Source organism: Mauremys mutica, chromosome 8 (assembly GCF_020497125.1).
Source record: "Mauremys mutica isolate MM-2020 ecotype Southern chromosome 8, ASM2049712v1, whole genome shotgun sequence".
Classification (NCBI taxonomy): Eukaryota; Metazoa; Chordata; order Testudines; family Geoemydidae; genus Mauremys; species Mauremys mutica.
Window position 1 is genome coordinate 15,466,442 of NC_059079.1, and position 27,909 is coordinate 15,494,350.

General features: G+C 42.5%; 1 protein-coding gene and 1 long non-coding RNA gene across 4 annotated transcripts in view; one reads left to right on the forward strand and one right to left on the reverse strand.

The window, feature by feature from the left end:
• LOC123375729 overlaps nucleotides 1-15,515 on the forward strand; it is a 27,700-nt gene extending 12,185 nt beyond the window's left edge. Inside the window, exons 2-3 of the long non-coding RNA XR_006581572.1 lie at nucleotides 13,699-13,757; nucleotides 15,111-15,515. This is a non-coding gene — a long non-coding RNA (uncharacterized LOC123375729). The remainder of the gene's footprint in view (nucleotides 1-13,698; nucleotides 13,758-15,110) is intronic.
• On the reverse strand, nucleotides 572-27,645 carry C8H1orf87 (chromosome 8 C1orf87 homolog). 3 transcript variants are annotated; one of them, XM_045026935.1, is made up of 12 exons: nucleotides 27,509-27,645; nucleotides 25,888-26,045; nucleotides 23,415-23,634; nucleotides 20,677-20,805; nucleotides 19,806-20,066; nucleotides 18,172-18,293; nucleotides 16,099-16,237; nucleotides 14,315-14,412; nucleotides 12,605-12,675; nucleotides 6,376-6,419; nucleotides 3,699-3,897; nucleotides 572-2,234 (listed from the first exon to the last, which is right to left on the reverse strand). In XM_045026935.1, the coding sequence occupies exons 2-12, from the start codon at nucleotides 26,001-26,003 to the stop codon at nucleotides 2,074-2,076; spliced, it is 1,560 nt and encodes a 519-aa protein (XP_044882870.1). In that variant the 5' UTR covers nucleotides 26,004-26,045; nucleotides 27,509-27,645; the 3' UTR covers nucleotides 572-2,073. The 3 variants fall into 3 exon arrangements, with proteins under 3 accessions (XP_044882870.1, XP_044882868.1, XP_044882869.1); XM_045026933.1 differs by having other exon boundaries at nucleotides 19,806-20,069; XM_045026934.1 differs by lacking the exon at nucleotides 27,509-27,645 and adding an exon at nucleotides 27,092-27,282 and having other exon boundaries at nucleotides 19,806-20,069.
• Nucleotides 27,646-27,909: the final 264 nt, after the last annotated feature.

Here is a 27,909-nt window from a genome sequence, read left to right on the forward strand (position 1 = left end):
TACACTGAGTATCTAGCACCTAGACCTCTCCTGGATTGGCACTCTATAAAGCAAAACTACGAACCCTGTTTTTCAAAGGACACAGCACAGAAACACAGATAGACAATTGCTCAAGCATAAGGTTTAAAAAAAATGATTTCTTAGATAAGAACATCACATGGCTGCACAACAGAACATGCACGTTTTCATACAAACTCCCTGTGGGTCAAGAACATGTGCATTTTAAAAGAAAAGCAGCAGGGAGGGTATAGTTACAATTGTAAATTCAGGGTTTAACATGGCTTTAAAACACTGGATCTCAGAATCTACAATACATTGTGCATCCCAAGTAAGTTCAATATTAGTAACTTCATTTTGTTCAGTTCTATCACACAAGCTTTTAGACTTAGGGCTAGTCTACACTTACCTGCCGGGTCGACGCGGTGAGTTCGACTTCTCGGAGTTCGAACTATCGCGTCTGATCTAGACGCGATAGTTCGAACTCCGGAAGCGCCGCGGTCGACTCCGGTACTCCACCACTGCAAAAGGCGGTGGCGGAGTCGACCTTGGAGCCGCGGACTTCGATCCCGCGGCGTCTGGACGGGTAAGTAGTTCGAACTAGGGTACTTCGAGTTCAGCTACGCTATTCACGTAGCTGAACTTGCGTATCCTAGTTCGACCCCCGCCCTTAGTGTAGACCTGCCCTAAGATGTTCAAAATCCTACTGGAATTGAATGAGAGTTGGGCACCTAACTCCCCTAAATGTTTTTTAAAATCCCACCCTTTAATCTTAAATGTAAATCTCACACCCTACTAATGACACACATTAAACTTTATGCAGATAAAGAATGTTACTGTTAGGTCCTGCCCTAGGAAACTTTACACACTTCACCACCATGTTATGAATTAAGCAGAACAGCAGCTATGCAACGTATTATCATTACTATCTATATAACACCATAGATGTGTAAAATGCTCTGCAGATTCCCCACCCCAAAGAGTTTACAGTCTATGGACATGATGCTGCAGACGCTCACTACCAAGAATGATGCATACTCCCAAAAGTACAGTATCCCACTCACTTCACTGACTACTCGTGGAAGATGCGCTGACCTGACTCTGTAAAACATCCCTCTTTGGGATGGGCACTTAAGCACACGCTTAACTTTCAGCATGTGTGTAAGTCCCATTGAAGTGAATGGGACTTGAGCATGGGCTTAAAGTTTACACCATGTACTTAAAGGTTTTCCTGAACTGAGGCCCATGCTAAGTAAAGGTTTCAGAATTGTTCCTAGAGTAAAGACAAGAACAAGAACAGGAGACATCATTAGGGAGAGGGGTTGGGATTGCAGAAAAGGAAGCTAAGGAAAATTAAATCATGAAGGCACTTGGGTGAGTCTTCAGGGTTACAGTTTTGGGCTATTTTCTGCAATGTTATTATATGAAGACTATCGTTTATAGCCCTGCTTGAATGACCTACAGTGGATGTGCTTAAAAAGTCTCAATGGTTTGAAAGAGTCTACCGGTTCTAGAGAACAGCCCTGTTATTAAGATGGGGAATTCCTTTAGAATCAGTAGAATCTTTCAAACAGGTGGATGTTCTTAAGAGTGACCACTTTCCCATTTTCTTGATTTAAAATCTCACTTAAATCATCTATCAATTTTATCATCATAATCAACAGAGGTGGGGCCCAAATCTGAACAGCCACTGAACACCTGGAAAGTGTTCAAAATTCAGATGTAGCCCTTCATCCAAATATTGCCATCTTTACAATGAGTGCAGCCAGAATTCCAATCCAGATATTCTCAGGCGTTGGGTTTAGAAATCCAGAACTTCATCAGTCTCTGAATTCTGAAGCTTGAGCTCATCTCTAAGTATCAGAGCCAAAGCCCTGACTCTACTTGGCTATTTAGCTTTATTAACATTTCACTCAGGTATAAGATGCAGCTGTTTCTGTTTTTGCTTCCTCTTTTTTAGAGTATGGAGAGTTATTAACATGCTGTAGTAATTAGGACATCACCAAAATTCAGTCTGTGAGAAATTTGACATTGGGTGAAAAACGGAACTCGTGAGAATGGTATAGTAAGTATTTGTTACAACTCTTTTAAATACTGCAGCACCGGCTGCAATGGCATGTTTTCTCCAGAACGGAAGTTTCGGAAAGCTTGATCAATTTTCAGAGGACTCAGGGATAGATCATAGATGAGGTTGTAGTTGTGAATTAGACGCTTTGCTTTTTCCTTTTCCAGCATGCCTACATTTAAAAAAAAAGACAAAAAAAAAACCTGGTTCATTTTTCTACAGATTATCAACTCATTTCCTTTGGCAAAATCAAACCCTTTGATGACTCTTGTTCCTTATTAGAATGTGGTTCCCAAATACCATAAAGGTTATATATTCCCCATTTATAAGAGGGTCAAAGAGGCATGAAAGAAGCCATCATAGTACATTGTTACTTAGCATGTTCTCAAAGCATGTACCTCATTTTGCCAAAAAGGCAAAGTCCAGCAAACCAAAGAGGACTTTGGTGATGGGAGCCAGGTGAGTATCCTGTACAGGGAAGGAGCCTAAAGGATAGCAAATTTGATACAAGCTCATCTTTGAGCACTGTGGAGTGTGATTCATATGAAGGGTGGAAAGTTACAGAAAGATCTCGTAGCAGACCAAGATTATATGTTTAGCCAAAGACTAGGTGAAACAGAGAGATCTATGACGAGTCACAATACACTCCTTGGATAGGAAATTATTTAACATTCAGAGCCAGGGAATAACCAACAAACCAACCACTGCAGACTGGTCACCAAAAGGGAACAGTTGAGTCCTCTCCTTTCCCTGCCCTGCCTAACTGTGCCAGTGAAATTCTTTCTTGGCTGGGTGTGTGTTTGTGTGACCAAAGGCGAAAGAGAGGTATGTTGTTTTGTACAGTCTCTATTACGGTACAGTCGTTGCCTGGCAAATATCTGTGCGTTAATCCTGAGGACCCTGGCTAAGCATCAGGTATTTACCAGCTTGGAGACTGGCCAGTCCTTAAACATTAAGGCTCAGCCAGGAGCAGAGGTTGTGTGAGGAGGAGGCAGGCCATTTGGGCGCTAGGCAGTGTGGATGGGATGGGATCTTTTAGTTGTGCAAAACCCCTCTTGTCTGCTGGCAACAAACCTTGTCCTCGGCCTGCCCAATTCATCCTGTTAGTTCTTCAGCCCTCCCTCAGGCTGGGAATGAGCCAAGGAGCTCAGGGGGTCTATCAGGACGTCTGGCTGGTGCCAGGAAGGAACCACAATGGCGATGACAGCAGGTAGCTTGTAAAGCCAAAGGAGCCACATATGTGCACCCAAGAGCAGAATATGACCCACCCGACTTTCAGACCCTTCCTTCTGGCTTCAATAGTAATTAATATTTTTTCTTTTGAGATGTATTTCTTCACAGGCATTCCTATGGCACCCCTTGGCAGAATATTCAAGAGCACCCCACACCCCTCTGACATTGGGCAGTATTATTAGCTCTATTGTACATATAAGGAAAATAAGTCACAGAGATTTTAAGTGACTTGTCCAGTGTCATGCAAGTAGTTCATAGTGGAGCTGGGATTAGAACTCAAACTGACATCCATCTGATCTCGAGTGTTTTACAAAGCAAATTACTTTCAAATAATAGCTCTGATCCCTTACTCGGGTGGGTGGTCCATTGAGTAAAGCCTACAGGCTGTCTTTTAAAACATTACCTGTGTTTTTTATATCGCACAAATAAAGAGCTTTCTCTAGTTTTCTGAACCGGTCTATCCAGGCCTCCTGCTCTTCAGAGTCACTGGAGTCAGTTGGACTGAAGAAAGACTGGATCACTGGTCTTTCTTTTCCTTCAGTGGTGGGATAGTTTCGAACCCAAGTCTTGGAAGCAAGAATTTCATGTTCTTTGGTGTTTTCCTGCAAAGGGAAGGACTGAACGGTGTGAATCAAAAACTAACCACTAATAGTTTTCTACAGAGGGAAGATAGAGTTGATCCTAGGCGAATGGAGGTACAATAAATCTCCCTAGGCTGGTGTGATTCCACCACAAGGCATTGCCCAGCACAGCACACCCATCCTTCTCAGTCTGACCATCCTTACTTGGAAGGAAAAACGTAACAAGGCCAAGCGTTGCCCAGAACTCACTAAATGGGTTTTTTGATAACCAGCTTCCTCACTTCACTGGGACAGTTGGCAGGCTAGGTTTACAGTGCATTGCATTTCAGTGACTGGCTAAAGCGCAAAGTTGGCACAACAGGTTATTTTCAGGCCTACTCACCATAGTTTAGAGCTGTGATCTGAAGACAGCCAGCATACATTTGCTAACTCTGATCCCTTCCCTCATTTCCTGCCTCTTCCCTGGCTACTGAACAAATTAGTCACATGCAGTTGTTTTCTTTGACCACACCCTCTCCATTTTAACAGTTCATAAAATGGCTATTTTAAAAGTTATCTGTGAAGTTCCTCTCTTTTCCTTCAGCAAGTATTCCTCTGAATGGCGGAGTCTCATGATGAAGGGCTAATTAGCATCCTGTTTCCACTAGGGGTGCCATAAAAGCAATTTGTTATGCCAGGGAGGTCTCCACTCACAATAATCTATGGTGTGGCGTCAAGCGAAAGAATGAGGCCTATTGAGAAACTGGTAGCACTGTATGGGGTCTAAAGCGGTGGTTTTCTCCACATGACAATTCTTTTCAGTCAATGGTGAGTGCAAAGAAAATTCAGTCCCTGCTGTTCAATCACAAGTTGCTACCAAGAAATGTAAATGGAAATGTAAGATTAAAACTATTAGCCACAGTGTAATGCTGGATAAATGGCAACAACAGAATATTTTTGTGTTTAAGGCAGCTATGAACACCACAGTCGTGGGCTTGGTCTAGAGTGTTGTCTACTTCCGGAAATAGCCCAAACTCAGCCATTGCTGAAGCTGCACTTGTGCTGATCCCCACATGTAGACTAGGGCAAGCTTTGGATTCACTAACTGAGGTCGATTTCTGCCCAGTCAGTACCCACTGTCTATGCTTCCAGGGTATGCACTGGTGCACTGAACTGACTACTGACCACCAAAGGCCAAGTCAGGGCCATTTCCAAGTCTGGATAGCCTTAAGACACCCTCGCCAGCTGGTGGAGGCTTCAGCAGAAACACAGCCCAGCAAGTGTTTACCCTCAAGGAATAATGGGCCAAAACTTTCAAACCTGGGAGTGTAAAGTTAGGCTCCTAAATCCACAGTGAATTTCTTAAATATGGATTATGGAGCCCAGATCCTTAAAGTTATTTAGGTGCCTAAATCCCATTGAAATCACATTGATGACCAAATATTAAATCACAAGAAAATTAAAAGCAAATCAACAAAAAAATCCCCCAGCCTGGGATGAAACCCAGTGATCCTGGAGCTCTTCCTTCCCACAGGCATTCTCCTTTCGGTCAATTGATAGTCACGATGGGATGGGTTGAGGAAGCTGAGCTGCAGTTACCCCATTGCTTACCGAGGAGCAGGTATTTTTTCATAGATTAATCAATTCCAAGGCCAGCAGGGACCATTGTGATAATCTAGTCTGACCTGCTGTATAACACAGGCCAGGGAACTTCCCCAAAATAATTCCTAGAGCAGATCTTTTAGTAAAACATCCAATCTTGATTTAACAATTGTCAGTGATGGAGAATCCACCATGACCTATGGTAAGTTGTTCCAATGGTTAACTACCCGCACTGTTAACAACGTATGCTTTCTTTCCACTCTGAATTTATCTAGTTTTGGCTACCAGCCGTTATACCATGTAGCGTCACTGCACTTTTCCACAACCTCATTTGCAATAGTAGTCAGAAGACAGCTCTCAAGCCAAGACTGAGGGGATTTTGTCATTATTTCCTTTCACATGGGCTGCCAATATTGATAGTATTTCCTGAAGTGTTTTACAGCAGGAAGCAAGTGTAGCGAGAGGCTGGGTCACTTTTAATAATAATAATAAATACAGACACTCCCCGACTTATACAAGCATTCCAAACACAAAGGAAAGACTAGGCCCCAGTTCACTATTCACAGCTCGTTAAGTCATAGGGCCCCAGTTCACTAACTTGTGCAACTTTAAGCATGAAGGTCATTCCACTGAAACCAATGGGAGTACTCATATGCTAAAGTTACACATGCACTTTAGTGCTTTGCTGGGCTGAGTTTTGGGGCACTGAGGCCAGGAAAAACCACTAGTGACTTCAGTAGGCACAGGGTCTGGCCCATGCTGTTGACTGGATATTAATATTTGGTTTATTAATTGAGAAAAAACAAGTTACAGACTTGCCTTCTCCATTGTAGAGACGGTTATATAAAAGATCATCTGTAACATACCAACCAAAGATACTTATCAGCTATTTGTCTATATCCATTCTACTGAGCATACCAGATGGGCAGCCACATCATCGCTGATTTCCTCTTTGAATTCCCCTAAAATGGAAACATTCATAAGAATTTCTTGCATCTAGGTGCTCCATAAAAATAATCGCAACAATGGGTTTTGGAAACAATGAGCCCGATGCAATGCTCATTGAAGCCAATGGAAATAACTTCACTCGAGCACTGGATCGGGCCCTGAACAAACATGAAGGACTATGTCGCCAATGCTTAGTGCAACACACATTTTCAAGTACATTTTTAAAATATGAGCAAGTGCTTGGGTTCAAATGCCCAACTGGCCTGGCTGTTATTGATGATCTCGATTCTCAATTTGCCCACCACTGCGCAGGGAACGAAGGTGCTACTTTTAGTTTTTCAATCACTCTAGTAAAGTTTAACTTCTCTCATAGGCAAAAGCTGCCCCCACCATTGAGAACCAGTGCTTTTCTGCTGTGCAAGTGAGGTGGTTGTGTACCACCTTCGTAAATTCAATGAGTATCTCTGGAGGGGATCCCTGTGTGGGCAAGGACTTTGAAGGATTCTCCAGCAATGGGGATGGAGCAGTCTCCACAGAGCAGCTCTGCTACTGCTCTGCGCCCTCAGTGTATGGTGAGAAATCCCTCCTTCTATTCAAATGGGTCACACAGGAATCCAGCCCAGCTGCAGTCAATCACAGCAGAAATGCAACTTGTCAATTGTATGATATCTTTCATGCAAAGCAACCACAAAATGCTTTGCAGGCAGTTACATTCCAATCGATGGGATGTAGGTAGGTTACAGCTCAAGCTGAGTGAATTTCAGCAAGGAAAGAGTCAGAATTGTGTTGATGTTTTGGAATAAGTGCAGCTGGTCAAAATTTTTCACGCAAAAATATTCCTATCTGGAAACCTGGCTTCATCAACATTTTGGGTGAGAACACAGCAATGTGGACAACATTTTTTGCAATTTTCCAATCATGAGAATTAAAACAAAATATGTTGCTATGTTTAAAGGCCCACAAGTTTTCATTTCGAGATTTCTGATATGGAATATTTTGCCACATTTCACCTAGTGAAGTTTTCCAATATTTCCACTTTCTGGGCCGATTCAGAATGGAACCTAACTTTGGAATGTCAACGTTTCCTGTTGGAGAAACATTCCATTTCTTAGCCAGCCCTAACAGAATGATGGCTGGCAGATCCATTTGAAGGAAATTATGACAGAACTAGGAGTTTATGCAAGGTTGCTCTGGGCAGAAATGGAGAGGAGAGCACAAAGATATGGGCCAAAACAGATCTGGGTTGCCTGGATTCTGTAGAAACAGTGTGTTAATAAAGCACCCACAGAAGTTGCCATTAATGAAATAGCAGCATTTGCCAAAAATTATTACCCAGTGATATCTAAGAGATGGCCATCATTTCCTGTTCTAAATACAGGGAATTAACTGAGGCATGTCAGTTACCATTTTGTCATCGCTGTTGGCTAAAAATGACCTTTTAATGGAAACACCTGTACATAATTTTCTACAGTTCTGCATCTGTTTCCATGGAAATTGAACCAGGCACAGCAGCTGAGTCTGAAGATTTTGATTATGCAGATTTCAGCTGTGGCTACCAGCTGGGCTCTGTGAGTACCATTTTCCAAACAGCACCTGCCACACTTTAGGGTCCCATATGCTCCTAAAGTCTCCAGAGCCAGATTCTGCTACCAGTTACACATATATAAATCCATACTGACTCAACCTAACACCATGGAATCACTCTGGATTTACACTGGTGTAACTGAGTGCTGGATCAGGTGTTTAGGTGTTGGGGGGAGTGTGTGGAGAAGGATAGAATTTTAATGTTAATTTAAAAAAAAATCATAATCATAAAAAAATCTTTCCCCTACTTTTAGCAAATATGTGCCCTTCTCTGTGGGTTGAACTGGCTCAAATCTTCATCTTGTTACACGGTTTTCCCAGGTGCACTGCATACAAGGGCAGTCGACTGTCTCATAACCCTCATCTATCTCAGTACTTTGCATTGGTGAATTCTGTGCCTCGATTCATTGCCTTTGCTATAGTTTTATGGGAACTTTTTTAAAATTCAAGATTTTAGACAGACAAATCTATGCAGCCAAGAGTGGTGTTAAAACTCCTCTTTCTCCCCCTCTCTTTAAGGGAAAATCTGGCCTTTGTAGGTATCCTTTCCACTCCCACTGGGTCAAATTCTGTGATGACCCCATGCAATTTCAGAGATAGACACACACCTCAGGGCAGAATTTGACTCAGCTTCTCGAATCCCGCTCATTACCATGGCATCTGGGTACCTACCACTAGATTGTTACCAGTGGTGTTTATTCCCAGTTTCTAATCTCTGTTACTATCTTTTATTTTACTGCTGTATGTGTCCTATCTAGGGTGACCAGATGTCCCGATTTTATAGGGACAGTCCTGATATTTGAGGCTTTTTCTTATATAGAAGCCTATTACTCCCCACCCCCGTCTCGATTTTTTGCACTTGCTGTCTGGTCACCCTAGTCCTATCCAGCATGTGTAAAATGTGCAAGGTTTTGAGAGGCCATTTTTCCCCCCAGTTTTAGTTCACGTGTGTTCACTTTCCAGAACTGGCCAGCTACAAAGGATGACACATACTGCACCCCATCAAGGGGTTATGTGGCAGGCATGGTCTCTCCTCTCTGTCCCCCACACCTACGCACTCCAGGAGGCTTTCCTCTATGCAAGGGGAACAATGCCTAGCTGGCCCAACCCGTCCCTGTGTTTTCACAGTTACTCTGTTGCAGCTTAAAATTCAAGCCCTTGTACATGATTCTCTGGCTAAGTACTGTAAATCAATTCTCTTCCAATACCTGCTTAATATCCATCTATTTGGAGATTACACTGATTTATGCACAGCAAGATGGATTGCAGTATAAAATTTCAATGGTAGGAAAGATGAATTATCACCAAGAATGAAGGGTGTTTATAGTTCAACAGACAGCTGGTTTGTCTCCAACCAGATGGTTATAGGTTCATGTCCAAACTTAGAATCCTGAATATGCTCCTATGCTATGATTATGATTGGCTGAACACAGGGTTTGGCCATTATGTGAATATTAAAAACCCCATAACACTTTCTAAGGATTATTAGATTAGTGTAGTGTCCCTGTCAATAGCTCACAATCCAGCCTTCATTTCAGCTTTGAAAAACCAGAAGCAGGAAGAAGTAGCCCTCAAAACCCAGCTGCCTCTATATAAGCAAACACATTGACTATTAAAGCTGGGCCTGAATCCAAATGATGGATCCTACCTCACACATCAGGGTCCTTGAGGACATTCAAAATGTGGAGCTGGATCCAAATTTTGCAAATAGTCATTAGCTGAACCAAACCCTTCCTTACAAACACCCCAGACATTTTGGGGTTTTAAAATCTGAATTGGGATATAAAGTTTTGTGGTTTGAGAGATTCTTCACTAATTATTCAACTAGACTTTATATTATCTGTTTATATTATATTATTAATAATTATAATTATATATTATTCAAGTCTTTTAAAATGAATAATTTTTGTTTCACACTACAGTTTGGAAAAAGCTTTTCCAAACAGGACAAACTATAAAGAGGTATTAACATATCCTGGAAAATTTTGAAAACTAGGCATTCCACCTTTTTTTCTTTTTCTTTTCTTTTTTTTTAAATTTCTGTCTTCATCCCTGTTTTTCTCTTTGAAAGAATCTGAAATTTCAAAGCAAAACTTACCTGAAACAATCACGTTTTTCACACAAAACCATTGTCCTGAAATATAGCTCAGGTTCACCTGATATATTGGTTCTTCAAAAAGATTTGTGACTACAGCCAGTCAAAAATTCAGTAGAACCAAAAGAAATCAATGAGTTTGAAGAAAATCTACCTATTTTTTTTTTGTTTTGGTTTGGTTTTTTTTCCAATCAAGTTAGACAGGGAAGTAGGAGACCATATTAGGACAAATGAAAGAGAAAAAGCAAACTAGAGTAATTACCAGGGCCAAGTGAATTTTTATAAACTATTGTGATTATCTATGCACATAAATGCTCTGGTGATTATCTGTGTGCATAAAACATGTGCCTCTCAGGAATGCACAGTCCAGCCACTGACAGCCAAGAATGTGCTAATTAACTGTCTGAAATAAGCTCTGGACAGGAAGATCAAAATTCAGAAGTGAGTCAGTGCGCGTAGAAGAATCTAAAGGAGTTTAAGCTGCTGTGATTTACAGTTGCTTCTAGCCCCCTCAGTGTGCAAGTTACTCTGACTTGCACTCGCAGATTCCCTCTGAATGCAGGCCATTACCCAGGTGTAACTTACACCTATTTACACAACTCCTTAGAATTTGTCCCTGGAATCTTAGCGAGTCTAAACTAGTTTGACTCACCTACCAAGAGCCTAGAAGGGAGGATTGGTAGGAGCAAAAGCAACTAACAGGAAAGTGTAAGTAGCTACAAATGGAAAAGGTTGGGCTATTGTAATTTATGCCATTTGCACTGCTCTCTGCTATCTCTTAGCGTGTAAATTATGCCTAATTAGACTCCCATGTACTCATCTCCTAGTCTGGCTCACTTAAGCCAAATTCTGGATTTACATGCCTGAGAGTCACTACTATGAATTTCAATGAGAGCCCTATCAATGCATCCAAGTCTAGAATTTGGCCTATAGCAGGGGTAGGCAACCTATGGCACGCGTGCGGCACACGAGCTGATTTTCAGTGGCACTCACCCTGCCCGGGTCCTCGCCATCAGTCCGGGGGGGTCTGCATTTTAATTTAATTTTAAATGAAGCTTCTTAAACATTTTAAAAACCTTATTTGCTTTACAATAGTTTAGTTATATATTATGGACTTATAGAAGAGACCTTCTAAAAACATTAAAATGTATGACTGGCACGCGAAACCTTAAATGAGAGTGAATAAATGAAGACTCGGCACAGCACTTCTGAAAGGTTGCCGACCCCTGGCCTATAGCATATAGGTGGAGCTTGGAAGGGAAATCTGCAATATGGCTCCGTTTTGCTAGCATTTTGTAGGCTATTAAATGAGCAACAGACACAGGCAGAATACACATGTTCTGAGTGAGGCTGATTACACTGTGGGATCAAGGAGAGTGTTAAAAAAGTACCACTCATCAGTAAACACAGGAAAAGATTATTGAAAATGAATCCCTGACGGTACCCAGACAGTGTAGGTAACTGGAACAAGAGAAACACGTTGAAGATTTCCAAACATGGGCTAGAATATACGGTCAGCAGACTCCCTGTACAGATGCGCCAGCCAAATGGAATCTACATGACCAACAGATCCTTAATTAGTGGCTAGATTGTCCCTGAAACACTGCATTTATTTTGCTGTTGTAAATATGGGTCTTGTTTTCAGAGGGGCCAAGCACCAAAAGCTCCCAGTGATGTTGATGTGCTTGCTCACCACTTCTGCATGGAAAGGGCCTGATTCTGCATTGACCTGCACCATGTGTTCTTGTTTGCACCAATGCAAAGAGAATGTAAAATATTCTCATGATTTGGTAGCAGGGGACACCCGCTTGGCACTGGTGTAAATGCCTACATAAGGAGTCAGGCAGTGGAGCAACGGGCCCAATGTCTTCTTTGAAGCCAGGATAATTACTTTCTGAGCATAATGGAGCCAAATCCTCAGCTGGTTTAAATTAGGAAAGCTCCCTTACGGATACTCGAGTGACATCGATTTATCCCAGCTTCAGATCTGGCCTATACGCTGCACTATTTCTTCATTTTCTCTAAGTTGAAAATTCTGCAACAGCAACTGGACAACCTGCAAAAAAGAGAGGTTACATGCAACCAAACAGGTGCATGCTACCTGCTAGAGAGAGAGAGAGGAATAGCTTTTGAATATCAAACTAGTGAAATTCCTGTTCTGACAGCATGGATCCAGGAGTGCACAATTATTATGCACAGTTTTCCATTGGAGAATATACACTGTACTGCTCTTTAAAGTGAAGAGAAACATTTACTGAATTAGCTTTGGTGGTGGTGGGTTGTGGGATTTTTGTTGTTGTTCCAGACTTGTGAGACCTTTTCATTTCTTAAAAACAAGGCCAATGCTCAGCATGGCACTTTGACAGGGTGGCATTATCAACAGCAGGGCACTTGTTGGAAAAAAGCTCACTATGTAGGATGAAGATATTTCAGGGATCTTTGGTTTTGGAAAAGGTAGTGTTTTCAGGGTGCTTGTTATATCTCCTGGGTGTGATTTAAAGTGACAGCCACTTCACTTACCCACAGGAACAGGCAAATTAGGAATCGCATCAGAATGAGCTTTCTTGAGCAATTCCACAAACTTCTTCCACCTGCGTGCGCAAACATTTTAAAATGAAATATAATATTTGAAAACAAACCCCAAACAGTCTGACTTCCGAGCGCTAGGTAATGGAGGTCAGAGACATCATTAAAAATAAACAATACATTTACAAAAAGGTTTTTTGAACTAAAGAAAGAAATGACATTATAAATATGCAGCAGCGCATACCACAATCACCAGCACGAAGCTTAGATTGTGCACATAAATGCAATACATCACATAATGCACTGTCTATACATTCAGGACAACATTTTCCAAAGGGCAGACTCTCTATTTGCCAGTGCACTTTGCAGCTCTGGGATTTTTTAAAATACTATCTATCTACAACTGAAGCAAAGGATGGACACAAACTTGGCTTTATGGGCCACATCCTTAGTGCAGAGAGTTGAAGTCAACAGAGCTATGCCAATTTCCACCAGTTGAGTTAATCTGTGGTGGTTTTTTGGTGGTGCTACAAAAGCTTTATCTCCCCAATCCTGTAACTTCCAGAAACTGAACTGATCCCCTCACTTCTCCAGGAAATATAAATTAAAGAAGAGAGGTGGAAAAATCTGCATAGAAATATCAGGCATTCCTCCTCCTAGCCCCCATTTTTCTTGTTGACAAGTTACAGAGAGGACATAACTTGTTCCGCTTTGTTTGACAAGGCTAATCTCACGTGACTGTAATCACTCATCGTGATTTATTGATTTTAAGCACATTTAATCAGAAAGTGGCTTAGAGCTAGATTCCTGCTAATTACTTGAGAAACAGCCTCCCGAATGGCTTCACAATTGGACGGCAGATTAGAATGGACAGTATATACTAAAACAATGATTCATGCATTCAGCTTCCTAGATTTATTTTGTTTATATTGGATTTTTTAATCTCTAAAGGGACGTAATTCAGTCTACGGGCAAGTGGCCTTTAAAGCCCTTAACAAAATGGCTTTAATTTAACAAGCAAGGCCTTAGCCAAAGATGGTATGTGTGTGGAAGAGTTTATCCTTTACAAATGTAATTCCTCACTGCAGGTCATAGGAGCGAAGGTGCCCTTCATCACACCGTGCTGTGACATGTACAGCATTGGAAGGTGAGCCTTGAGAAGTCTGTGGTTTGCTGAGAGCCAAGAGAGTCCTGTTAAATCAAGACATGAGAATCCACACGAAGACTCCTCTACAGTTAGGTTAAGGTCTTTGTTGCAGGCTAAGGGCAAATTAGCCTCGTATGGGCTAAGGTACTTTGATTTCGTTGTAAGGTTCTCCTAAGTTCTGCTTATGTGAAAAGGGCTTTGGGTTGGTTTCTTCCTTCCAGTCATGCTATGAAGAACTCTACCCTGTATCTGTGACCAAAGTCAGCCCGATTTTGATCTTATAACTGGCAGGGTCCCAACTAAGAGTGGGATCTCAAGCTCCCAGGAAGGGGATATGGAAAACCAGTGAGTGATCTCCCATTTCAGTGTCGCTGGCAGAGCGAAGATTGGGCCAGCCTGTGAATTGAAAGTCTCCATGACACACCTAAAAACAGGGGGATGGGAGAGGCCCATGCATAGAGCAACTGGCTTTGTCGCTTGTGCGTGAGGCTGACCCTGTACAATCAAATGTCTATTTTAGAAGGAATTATCAAGTCTGGATGGTATTAAAAACTTACTGTATTTTGCCTTGTTTGCACAAATCATGGTTGTTGAGCAAAGCTTCCAGCAATAAAGGAGTTAGAGTTAGTCTACGCTTCTGGCAAATGGTCTCAATCTGCAAACAAGATAAGATTTCCCACTGAAATTTGGGGTATCATTATCTACGGCAAAGCAACTGCGAGGAGAAGATTTTATTATAAATCCAATGCACATCACAGCCATCAGCTGCAATATAAAAGATACATGGCAAAGTGTTTGCAAACAGTCTAGTAAAACAGCATATGCACATATGCAGTTGTGACCAGGACTGAGCCATTTCTTCTTGTGAGCCTGATTCTGCAGTCGTTTAACATGCTAAACTCCATGTGCAAATTCTGCAAACAGAATCAAGTGTCTGTGCAGAAAAATTACCAGCAGATCTTATTAAGAATAAGGTCTGGCTGAAAAATTTCCTTCAAAACCATTTCTTGGATGGAAAATGGGTTTTCAACTAAATGAAAGTTTTCACAGAAAGCATCCAATTTCCTTGAACATTTTTGTTTTGTCATTGGAAAGCTGAAAACCCCAAAGTTTGGGCAGCTCTGGCAGTTTTCTGCCATACATGTTCAGTTTTTTTTGTTTTTTGACAAAAGATGAAATTTTCTACAGAAATTTTTTTCCCATTTTCCAACCAGCTCTACAATAATTCTTAAACATAACTCATAAATCTTTAAAAAAAAACAATAGATGAGCTCAGAATTCTGTGCTGAATACCCCCAAACTGAACAACATTCAACACAGTTCATCTAATTCGTCCCTTCCTCCTTTTTTCAGACCTGTGACACCATGGCCCTCTGGTTGTTACTGCCTCCTGAATGGTATGAAGCCTCAAGCATTCACTCTGCTTAGAAACTCATCTCAGATTCACCACTGAATTTCCAAGGAGCCAACCTGTAGGCAGGCATGAGGCACGTCATTTATCACTGAAGATGATGTACTGTTTTCTAAAGCCTTTCTATTATTTTAAATCCCGTGGGAGTCATATAGGAATGCTCTAAACTTGACCAAAACCACAAAGTATAACAAATCCAGGATTTAGCTTTTAGCCTCATCACCCATCCCTCTCTTCAGCTCTTCCCACTCCACAGACTTTCAATTTTTTTACTTTAACAAAGACATGGGATCACTGCTGTTGGGATACTGCAGAGCAGTAACCAAAAGCAATATAAGCCCAGCAAATTCTGCGAAGTATCAAGTGTTCTCAACTCCCATTGACTTCAGTGGTTTTTGAGGGTCTCCCCACTTCTTAAAGTCTGTGTCTCTAGATATGTCTGCATTGCACTAAGAGATCTGGGGCTGGCCCAGGTCAGCTGAGCCAAGTTTGTGGGGCTTTGGCTGTGGGGCTATAAAACTTCAGTGCAGACATTCAGGCTTGGGCTGTAGCCTGGGCTCTGAGATCCCACAAGGGGAGAGGGTCCCAGAGCCTGGGATCCAGACCAAGCCTGGATGTCTACACTGCTATTTTATAGCCCTCCAGCCCATGCCCTGTGACACATGTCAGCTGACATGGGCCAGCCACCAGTGTTTAATTGCAGTGTAGACATGTCTTTTTAGACCAGTTCTGCAGGATTCACATTCTTTTCTTATTTTTAAGCATAAAAATATAGCTTTGAAATGCATTCTGCAATAGTAACAGGATCTATGCGTATAACTGACACAAATGGTCCATCTGTGGCTGCAAGTGTGTTACACTGCTATTAAATGAGAGTGGTCTGCCTGTGATTACATGACTAGACCGAACCCTGTGCTGGGGCCTATTTACCTCATTTAGAGAGAGAAGGCCGGAGAAAGACTTATCTTCTTTTTGAAAACTCAGGCTCAGTTTCTCCATGTCTAGTTCCCCCTTATATTCCTTCAATATTTGCTTCAAGATCTGGAATGGGTCTTCGGGAGCCAGTGAGCTGGAGGATCAAAATATACAGATTACCATAAAAATAATACATAATACTTTCCAGTTCACCTTGCCCCACAGGGGATCCCAAAGTGTTCTACGTGTATACTGCCCTCCCAAGCCATAGAGAACCCCTGAGGTGTTCTGGGGCAGCTGTTTAACGGATCACAGCAACACAACAAAACAGGGTTGGGTAGGAAGCAAAGAAAAACAGCAAATCCAGCTAAAATGCCATGGTAAGGAAAACATAATTACCTTTTGGCTAGATTATCAGGCTTAACACTGTGATTCATGTGAAAAATGCCTTAAGTTTTTTTAATGGTATACGCACCTCGGATTTTTGGTTTCACCTAAAAGATGGTACTTCTAAATGCCTCCTATCTCCATGCTGGGGCCTGGTTCAATACTGACTCAGAAGGAAGGAGACCCATCTACTGAATCACCACTAATGCTTCCTGGGGTTTCCTTGGAAGTTTCCCCATTCAGTAATCAACTGGTCCCGCTGTTTTTAGGATCTGATCTAAGCATAGGTGAGCTGATGTGGCTGCTGGCTGAATATCATAAATACCTGCCTGATCTTCGCCTCAGGCTTTTTCTGGTAGAGCATAGCTCAATACATGTGTAAATAAAACGACATACTTGTGTATGGCTCCTAACTTTGTTACATTGTTGGTACTGCGTAATGCTGCTGTGCCACACAGTGACTGGAATGTACAGTACAAGGGGTGGCTCCGCGGACTGATAATAGAGCAAAAGATAATCAATAACTGAGTTTTTTGATTGTCTGTCAGTTGCAACAAAAAAAAAGGTAAAAAAAAAATTATTTCAGGTCCACCCACAATGAAAAGTTTCTGAAAGTTTCAGCAAAGTGAAAAGTAAAAAAAAAAAAAATTGGGGGTTGAATGAAACATTTTGTTTGCCCCAAAAGGTAATGTTTTGTTTTGATTTTGAGCTTTTTAAAAACATTTAAAAAAATTAAATAAAATTGAAAGAAATTCAAACCAAAAAGTCATTTTGAATAAAAAATCAAAACAACTCATTAAAAATGAACAATCAAGTCCTTTCAATTTTTTCATAATTTTTGTTTATTCGATTAAAATAAATTGGTGAGTTTGACACAAATTCACAAAAGGTTTTGATCAATCTGTATCTGCATTTTTTGCTGAAAAAGAGTTTTGGTAAAAACTTCTCCCAGCTCTACAAAAGATTTCACCACTAGACCTCAGGTTCTAAAATCCAGCCTTGGCTAGCGGTGACAGAAGTCTGTTGCCTGCTCAGTGGACTATAAGAAATGAGATGGTGGTTTCAAATCCAATTTCTAGTGTGCTGATATTCACATCACATAAGGTCACAGTCACTGTCAACACCCTTGTTGTCATTTTCAGTAGTGTGATCGTTTGCTCTGACAGTGGGAGCCTTTCTCATCCAGATGAGTTACGTTGATGGGGGAGTATGTACTGTACTTATTCTGTACATAGAATACTTCAGTCTCCAGTGATTTCAAACCAGCATTTCTCATATATATATATATATATATATATGTATACACACACACACACAATTACACACACAAGGATAAAAAGGTAATTATTAAGATTGTCTCTAATTGAAACTGTTTCCCTTGCCAAGGTTAAGTAAAGGGGAGTCTGCATAATCTCAAATGATGCTTCTAGCAGTATGTAGTGTAGGTGATCAGTGACCCGAAACACATAGTGGTTTGAATGGATGCTAGAAAAAATCTGTGCTCTTCTACGCTACGTAAAATGCTTTTTAATTTCATCATTGAAGAACCAGTTTTGCTTTCAGAATCCTCAGTGAAAAGAGCAGGCTTGAAAACGTTCTGAAAACACAACACCTAAATGAAAACCAGGAAAAGGAGGATTTCTCAGACACTTTTCTCATTTGTTTAGAGTAATAAATATATTTTAAAAACAGAACTAGAACCTTTTGCTTTGATCCTTTAAAGTTACATTCTTCACTTGAAGACCCAGATCACGTGTCTTGATATTCTGCATTTCAACTGCTGCAGCTAGTCTTAGAAACTGAATCAGCTCTTCAGAATTTACCTTAAAAAACAGATAGGTACAAACACAAGCAAAGGGCATAGGAAAATGTCAGTCTGTTATAACCTCTCCCGTAAATTGCATCTTCCTGAGAAAATTAAAGTGAAAGTAAAGTGCTTTAGGGGAGAAAATCACATTTAATTTTACTTACAAAGTTAAAAGGTGTCTCACACATGAAAAATATTGGATTTGCACCTTTTTATGTTTGTACATGATGTACAATGAATCCCCTGAAATGAACAGTTAAGCCCACTGAAGTCCATTGAAATCAATGGGAGTCTTTTCTCTGACTTCACTGGACTTTGCACCAGGCTCTGATAGGCCAGTGGAGGGCAAGAGGAGAAGAGGGAGACAGGTCCCTCGGATTAGTGGAGTAGCAGCAGAACGTTTAGGGGGATAAGAAAGAGTAGGGCAGCAGGAGGTCTTGTGTGTGTATGGGGAGATCTGGCAGGAAGAGCTGGGTGAGGGTGTGCGTCGGAGGACTGATTTATAGGGCTACGTCAGTATTACAGAAATGACTCCATGAGACAAGGGCTCCCCTGTGCCTCGTTCCGCATACCCCTAACAAGACGCAATAACCACTGCACTGCTAAGCTGACCGAGCCCTCACACCACACAGCCTGCCTTCCTAGTAATTGTTATTTAGAAAGAGCTAATGTTAAAACTGAGGAGCAAATCCTACCCCTGCGTCCCCTGCACAAGAGAAGGCATCATTCGGGGGGACCATGAAAGGGGTGCAAAGTAGGTCATAAATGTAACTGTAAATGTACTGGTATGAGAGAGAGTGGAATATGCTGACAGTGGCCATAGGTGCTGGAACGAGGAGTGCTGGGGGTGCTGCCACCCCCTGGCTTGAAGTACTAGTAACAACCCAAATACATGGTTTCCACCTTCAGCAGACCACTAAAAAAATTGGTCCAGCACCACTGAACGTAGTAGCCTGATACTTAGCACATAAGGCACAAGACGGTGGAACATCAGGACCATTCCCTAAAATAATACACATCTCTACTACCTGAGCTGAAGAAGAATCTCCATTAGCGGTTGTGTTGGAGCCAATGGGTGGGATTTGCAAAAAATCAATATTGGACTAACTCAATTCCCTTTCAAGTCAAGGGCAAAACTTCCAGAATTAGGATGACGCTGAATGATTCTGAAAATCCCATCTGATGACATCTGTAGTTCAATCACTATGGGCAGTGATACATAAGCAAAATTGCCAGTATATTGCAACTTCCCTTCTGCTGTCAGTTACTGTAATCAATTACAGTAGCAACACTGGAGGCATGTTAGAAGACAGAAAATGTCTAAAACACAGAGGTCGTTTTGGCCACATTTGCCGATTAATCCCCAAATAGCAAATAAAGCCTAACATACCAGCATGTCTAAGCTAAGGAAGTTACTGCTTATTAAGCGCTCTCTTCTATTTACTTGACTTGCATGGATAAATTAAAAAAAAAATTGAAAAAGGTTAATTGATTTTTTTCCCCAGTTAAGACATTCAGATGAACATACCAATTCAGAGTCATTTGCCTCAGAAAACCTCTCAAAGAGGAGCTTGACAGTTGGCAATTGTAGAGGGACTTCATGCTTCAGAAGGAGGGAGCTCAACTGGGACTGAGGAAGAAATCCGGAGATGGGATGCAGAGTCTTAAGCTCTCTCTGCAGCTTTTCTAACCCGGCTAACCTAACTGGACCCAGCCTGAGTTCATTTCTGACGAGAGCCAGGAGAGAATCCTCTTCCTCGGGTGACTCTGTTGGCCCTGGGCATATGATCTGCTGGAAATCATTTAGAAAAGAAACATCTGGTTATATAATATACGGTAACTCGAATGAAGAATGGTAAAGCAGATGGTTGAATGGCGATTGCTTTACAACATCATTACAATGGCTGTGCTGAGCAAAACAGCAGTTCACTCAGCCCCTTGGCTGCATGCTAAAGCTGAGCAACAGAAGAAAAGCTGCCCCTACATGGACAGCTGAGGATTCCATTTGCCACAGAGGAATCCTGGGGTTGCACAAAGCTGGCAAAGCTGCAGTCCCCCTCTTTGGTATAGGGGACATGCTAGGGTCAAACGTTGGAGGATGGGAGCTTGTGGTGGTTTCCAGATTCTCAGCTGCTGGTGATGTAATTTAGAGCAGCCCTGCAGCTGCTCTCAGTTACACCAAAGGCTGTTTTGTCTGGCTCAGGATCAGAGAGATAAAAAGGTGGCTTAGAGTCCCCCTCCCCTGGCTCCTTTCCCCGCTCTTTCCCCTCACGTGTTCAGATTGTAAACTTGGTCTAGCTGAGGACTGAGCCCATCATTAGCAGCCCAACACTTGAACCAAATTGTCATTGAAAATATTAAATAGATGACCAGTTCTGGCAATATTTCACAACATTTACCTGGTGATGTCCTACATGTTGTCTTAAAGACCAAGCTCTAAGGGATGGCTTTTGGAGGGCATGAATGTAGGACAAAGACTGATCTCCTGATGGGACAGACACACAATGAATATTTGGTGGTTTCAAAACCTTGAAGAACAAACGTGGAATTAGACATAAGGCAATCAAAGAAAAAGAAATAGTTGTGTTCTAACCAAAATATACTCTGAGTACAAATATTGACATACACAAATATTTCGTCATACAAAATATATGCTGGTGATTCCTTTTTAGAAAGCAAACATGTTTAAACTCCAACAATAATACATCCTGAAGACATACTTAACTGGAACAGCTATTTAATTAATTCTCATTTTATTAGTATAATTAGTTCCTCCAGCTCTGAAAACATTCCCCTACCACTTAAGATGAAGGAAACTTTCCATCAGCTGCTGGCATTATAGTGGCTATGACTCATAGATGTGCCATTCTAATTCCACCTAGTAGAAGGCAGTGGTGCTCCCAAACACTAGCCATTTTGTTACAATTATGGAATGCATCCAACTTTCCAGTAGCAGAGGTAGAAAGGCTCATTGTTTAGTGTTTCATACTGAGCATTAGAAATGCTCTCCTGCATTAGAGATTAGGGTTAACAGTCCACATTATTTTCAGCAAGAGATTAATTAAAGCCCAACATTTCTAAAAGCAACCTGGCATAAATGAATCAGTTTATTGCACAAATATCTGAACTGGTAACGTCTTTCCTTTATTCCTCTGCTGAAGTCTAAACCTGCCCTGATGTGGAAAGAAACGAATGCCAGGAGCTGCCTTTTGCAATAGGTTTAAAACATAAACAAATGATTAGCTACTTTCAGCTCTGATAGTCCCCAGATAGTACCCTTTCTTATAACTACTGCACATACGACCATCCTCCCCACGCACTGCATTCCTAATCTCCTACCACCTGAAATGGTTTGCTTTGCATTAAAAATACAGTAGGTCCCAAATACGGAAACGATGACCCATATATCAGCCTTTCAAAACAAGGGCTGAAGTGGTTTATTTCAGAAATTCCTAGGGATGGAGGGGAAGCTGCACAAAGACCGCAGAGTTGGGCATGGAACAATGTAGAGCATTGTTAGGTATTTAGCAAAGGACACGGCAAACCAAAGGAGAGAGGAAGAGAAGGAAGAAATACGTTTCCTGACTGGGAAGTTATTGAACATACTGAAGAGGAAACAGATACGTTCTCTCCCTGGGGCGGGGAGAAATCTCTGTAGCTTCTCCTGTGGAAATTTGTCTCTGGTCTTAAAACCAAAGGGCAGGACTGTGACCCTGTGCAGTGGAATAAAGGCAAATAAGATCCCTTCCACGCCTATATGGCCACATGAGCGCTCCCTTCATTTTTGCTCTTGGCGCAGGGGATCGAATATGGGGGATAGAACACAGACTGTGAGTCTGGTACTTCTCCAAGCAGGGGGCAGAGAGAGGGTCAAAGGGCCAGGGAGTAGGCAGAGTTAACATGCTGAGCTGGCACAAACGGGGAAGTCAGCTGTACCTAGTAAAGGGCTCCAGTGAGTTAATTCCCCCAAGCAAGGGAGCAGCACTCAAAAAGGCACAATTCCCCCCACTCCCCCAGGACAATGCTGTTATGCACTGTCCCATGTGTGAGGCAGAGTCTAAATTTTTAAAGCCATACCCCCCCTAAGCACAACCTCTAGGACTCACTCAGTTTGACTCAGGGGTGTACAGCACCTCTCAAAGTCAGGTCGGGCATTCCAAGCTGTGCACCCACAAAGGGAGGTACCCCAAACATTTCTAAAAATCTAGGGTCCAGGTATAGCTGGGCAAATAATGGATTTTTTTGGTTCGCTAGCTATTCTGAAGAAAGAAAGAAAAAATAAATATTTCTTTTGACCCAAAACAAAATGTTCCATTTCAATTTCAAGCATTTTTAATGTTTCTGAATTTTTTAAAAAATAAAATGGAAGAAAATTTCAAAAAGAAAAGAAAAATAATTTAGAACTGACACTTTCCTGATGTTCCACCACCTTGTGCCTTATGTGCTTTCACAATAAAGAGATTACACTACAATATTTGTATGAGGTGAATTGAAAAATACCAATTCTTTTGTTTATCATTTTTACAGTGCAAATATTTGTAATAAAATAATATAAAATGAGCACTGTGCACTTTGTAGTCTGTGCTGTAATTGAAATCAATATATTTGAAAATGTAGAAAAACATCCAAAATATTTAATAAATTTCAATTGATACTCTATTGTTTAACATTGTGATTAAAACAGAAATTAATCAAGATTAATTTTTAATCGTGATTAATTTTTTGAGTCAATCGCGTGAGTTAACCACAATTAATCGACAGACCTTCCAGAAAATTATGCCTAGCTCTTGATCAAACTTTTGTGAGCCAGTTTATCCATCTGTGAGATGGGTATAATCCTGCTTATTTATCTCATGAGACACAGTGCAGATGAATTAACATCAGTAATGCCTTTTGAGATCCTCAAGGTACTAAGGACCTGAGGGCAAAATTCTTATTCAACTTGACTTCAGCAGGACTATTTGCATGAGTAAGTGCTCACAAACATAAGGATTGCGTTACTAGGTTCCTAGTGCACATAATATTCATATTGCTGCAAAGAGACCTGGTTATTTCAACATTAAGTATTATCCATGGATCTTCCCTGTAAATGATTGTGCAATTCAAAATGTTGCAGCTACAGTTTATAGCAACTCACTTTGCCATCCAGAAATCTGCTGTTGCTTGTTTGCAGTTGTTTAGACTCGTGTTCTTCCTGTTTCTCTCTGCTTCGTCTTTCATAATCTAGGTCATAACTGATTTGTTGACAAAGAGGGTTATTGAGACCGGGAGGATTTCCATGTGTCTGTCTTGCATTACAAGCGGGCAATTTCCGGAGTGCAGGCTGAGTTTCCACTTTCATGCCTTCCTTTGCCTTGCTGCGAAAAACAGGAGCAGAGACATAGCCTTATGCAAATATATATTCCATATGCATTTGGATTAGACAGTAACGTACAAAATTCTGTTCTTAGAAAGTTAGTTGTTTGGATTGAAGCCCTCAGATATTATCAGTGGAATCTAGATTCATATCTTTTAAAGCCAGACAAGACCATTAGATCATCTAGTCTGACCTCCTGTGTAACAGGCTAGAGAATTTCATCCAGTTACTCCTGTACTGAGTCCCGTTACTTGTAGACAGGGGTGAAAGTAACTTAAAGGACTTACCGGTACGCATGGCGGCCGGAGTCCTGGGCAAGGTGGTGCTGGGGGGAGGAGGGGACAGCTCTGGGCCCCTGGAAGGAGCGGGGCCTTGGGTAGAAGGGGCAGGGCTGAGGCCAGACTTTCCCAGCCAGCCCTTCAGCGCTTCCTGGCCCACGCTGCCCAGGGCTCCAGCAGCAATTTAAAGGGCCTGGGACTCCAGCGATTGCCGCGGTAGTGGCTGGAAGCCCAGGCCCTTTTAAATCGCCGGGCCCCAGCAGCTTCCCCTTTTGCCCCACCCCCACCCCAAATGAACATTTACTGCACCATGGGACAAGTTCACCTCTGCTGTCAACTTGGCTCAGGTCTAGTGAACGTCACTGAACCACTGACCTAACTGGAGTGGTATTATCCTGTCGCAGGAATGATTTCGATCTCACACAGATGGCACACAGAGATTAGCCAAATACACTTGTCTATGGATGTTCTAGAATGTAAAATGGATCTTTGCTTAAAGGTTCCATTGGGTTTATACTCAGTTTCCCTCACTCTTTCACTGATGTTAGATTGGACTTTCAACAACTGGACTCATATTCTGTTAGTAATCATCAAGTTGGGTTTCCTGTGTAAGGCAGGTCATTTCTTATACCCCACTGTAATGTCCTAGAAGAAGGGACTATTCTTCCCTGCTGACTGGGTGGAGATCATCAAATGTATTTTAATTAAGACCACATGTTACACTGAATTGGAAGACCACTCAAATTCTTCAGAATTTTCTTTTTGATGACCGGCCCTTATGGCAAAAGGAAGAAAGGCAACGCCCATGGAAAATTCTTATAGTTGATAATTTATGATTAATACCCTTCTTTCTTATGCACAATAAACAAGTTAACTAAACACCACCAACAAATTACTACATGTGATATGTTATCTACTAGATTAGAAGAACCAGTGGTAAATCATAAATTTTTATAAGTCATGGTGTCCAAATTTTCCAGTCCAGTTCACGAAGAGAAATATAGGATTGGGTTTTTAAAAGAGAGTCGGTGGAGGTTTTTTTGAAAGCACAACTGCAAGAAAACTATCTCATTTCCTGTGAGTGCTGCTATTTTGCCTATAATGCTACCTAACTAATGGTTGATTTATTTAGTTTTACTTGCACGTACAATAAAATGTTTTCTATTGCTAGATTTAGAAGTTAGATATTAACATCTCTCTTTTCATTTTCTTTTTAAGTAGCCAATTCCTATTTGTCATCCAGCTATCTCTTTTTCAGGCCAAGGTTTTCAAAATGAGGGCCTAAAGTTAGAAGTGGGATCTTCAAAATCACTAAGGGATTCAGATACCTAATTCCCATTAGAAATAAATGGGGGTTACAATTTTCAAAAGTGCTTAACGCCTATGGACTTTTAATGGAAGGTAGGCTCCTAAATCACTTAGATGCTTTTGAAAATGTTGCCCTGGGTTTCCACAGCTCCTGGGCAGCTTTGCAAACCCAACTCCTAAAGGCCAGATTTTCAGAGCAGATTACATCCCATTTAGGTCACTAAATTGAGTGGCCAGCTCCTTAAGCATCCTCAGCTTTTGGCAGCTCCCAGTGGTCTCAGTGGAAGCTGGTGGGTGCTGAATACTTTTGAAAACCTCATTTTTTGCTGAGCTCTTTTGATAACCTGGACCATATTTTGGCATGTGAGGCGCCTGATTTTCAAAAGTGCTGCATACCCAGGAGCTCCACTGGAATTTAATAACATCTGCACAATCTGAAAATCAGGCTGCATAATTAGGTGCTTACATATAGATTTATGAGCCTAACATCAAGCACCCACTTTAAAAAAAAATCTTGTCCCTAAGTACTTATAGGCTACAATTTGCGGTCTTGTTTTTATTTTTATTGTCATCTTAAACCTATCCAGCATTTCAAATTCCTTCAGTGATGCTTCCTGAAACAAACAATGACATTCATATGCTATAGAGTTCTTCAGCATCATACTTACATTTTTGGTTTTTCCACAATGCACCGGACATACTTGCTCCCAATGATTTTTACAATAGTCTCAGTATGTGCATCAGCCCCATAGGGAACATTCCTGACTGAAGACATGATTGGCATCAAGTACAACTAGCCGTCTATATATTGTCCATTCCCACTCTCCTGTAACATTAAACAAGATGTCATCACCAACTGTATTTGACTGGTAAGAGGGCAGTGGGATAGAGAAAGTTGCCTCTCTCCATTTATGAACGGAACTGCATATGGGGTGGGGACAGAGCCTCGGCTGGTGTATATCGGTGTAGCTGCATTGACTTAGATGGATCTATGTGGATTTACCCCAACTGCCCAAACTCACTCCTTCCTGGACTGCAGATTCAAATCCAAAATTTCTTGGTAGGAAAAAAAAATAAAACCCAGGTTCTGATAAACAATCAAGTTGGCAGCATTGGAAGGAATCAGCTGAGCAAAGATCGTGTCAGGATGTTTCATGGGCTAGGAGGAGGAAGGAATGGTTTTCCCTCTGAAGAAAACTACAGGGCATAAAGGCAGCTGGGATACAGATAAGGCTCAGCTTCGCAGGGGACACTGACATGGCTCTTCCTGATGCCCCTCTCCCACAGGCGGCGAGTTATATGGGCCCGTGGGCCCCGTGCTCCACCAATATTTAGGAACTTGGGCCGGCTCCGCCAATGTCTAGTGCTTTGGGGGGCCCTGTGCTTCAGGGGGACTCGGGGTGCAGGGCGGCCTGGGGGCTTAGCGGGGGGCCTGATGCCGGCAGCGGCTAGCGACCAGGCCCCAGCCTGTCCCGCTGTGCCCGCTCCCAGCATCGCTTGGGGCAGGGAAGCCAGAAAGAGGCGGGGCCGGCGTTTGGGGGAAGGGGAGGAACGGGGGACAGGGAGGGGTGGGCTGGGGCTGGGTCATTCGCTGACCCCCCAGGCCGCCCTGGACCCCGCATTCCGCTGAAGCGCCCTGGCCCGTCCTATGGATGGGATGGCTCTGCTTGGACCTGTTCTGGGCCCCACCAAAAATGACACAAACCTGGGGCCCCTGCTCCCTCCCTCCCACCAGCTGCTCATCTCCCCAAAGCGGAGAGGAAAGCACAGCCCCCCCCCCCCCGGCAGAGCACAGCCAGCGCAGGGGCAGGGAGGAGCCAAGCAGAGCCAGGTGCATCCGCCCCAGGGAGACGCCTCCGTCCCCCCGCTCACCTCTTCTGCAGCCCCTGCCTGGGCGCGTGCGTCCGGCCGCGGGAGAGCCCGGGGGAGCCCCGCTGCAGCGGGCGCAGGCGGGCCGGGAGGGAGCGGCTGTTGCTAGGGACGCGGCGCGCTGTTGCGGGGCCGGGCCGAGGCTGCGGCTCCGCCGGGAGGCAGCGGGGAGATGAGCCGAGCCGGGGCTCGCTCCATTGCAGGCGCCCCGGGCCCGTGCAGGGCTCGCGCCGCCCGGCCAGCTGAGCGGTGCCGCTGCCGCCCGCCCGGTGCACCAGCCACCCCCGGTTTGTGCATGTGCCCAGGAGGGACGTACACAGAAGCGAAGCAAAAACACACGCTTACCCCCCCCCCCCCCCAGGCACATACCTGTTCATATAGATCTGACCCAGAGCCCAGTGAAATTAAAGGGAGACTTACGTTGGCTGAATCGGGGCTTCAGGTCGCTAGTGGCACTAAATTCAAATGGGAATTGGGGGGTACACAAGACTACAGGATCGGGCCCAGGGATAGACCCGCATCCTTGTCACGGAATCCCTGACCTGGAGCAGCATCACTATAAGTCACCAGGAGACAGCGTTGACTGAGCACACGCAATGTAGCACGTGATGTGAAAAGGAAAAGCGGTAACAAGTGAATTAAAAATTAGCTCGTTTTAAACCTCCCCTTTCGTGTTGAGATGGACTAGGTATAAAAAGAAATCCAACTCCTCTGGAGCGGTTCAAAAGTCAAAATACAAAACATTTCTTTACCGGCAGTTATGAAAACTGTTCTGCCAGAAAGTTTAATTACAGATCTATTTCAAAGGGTGGATATTTTAC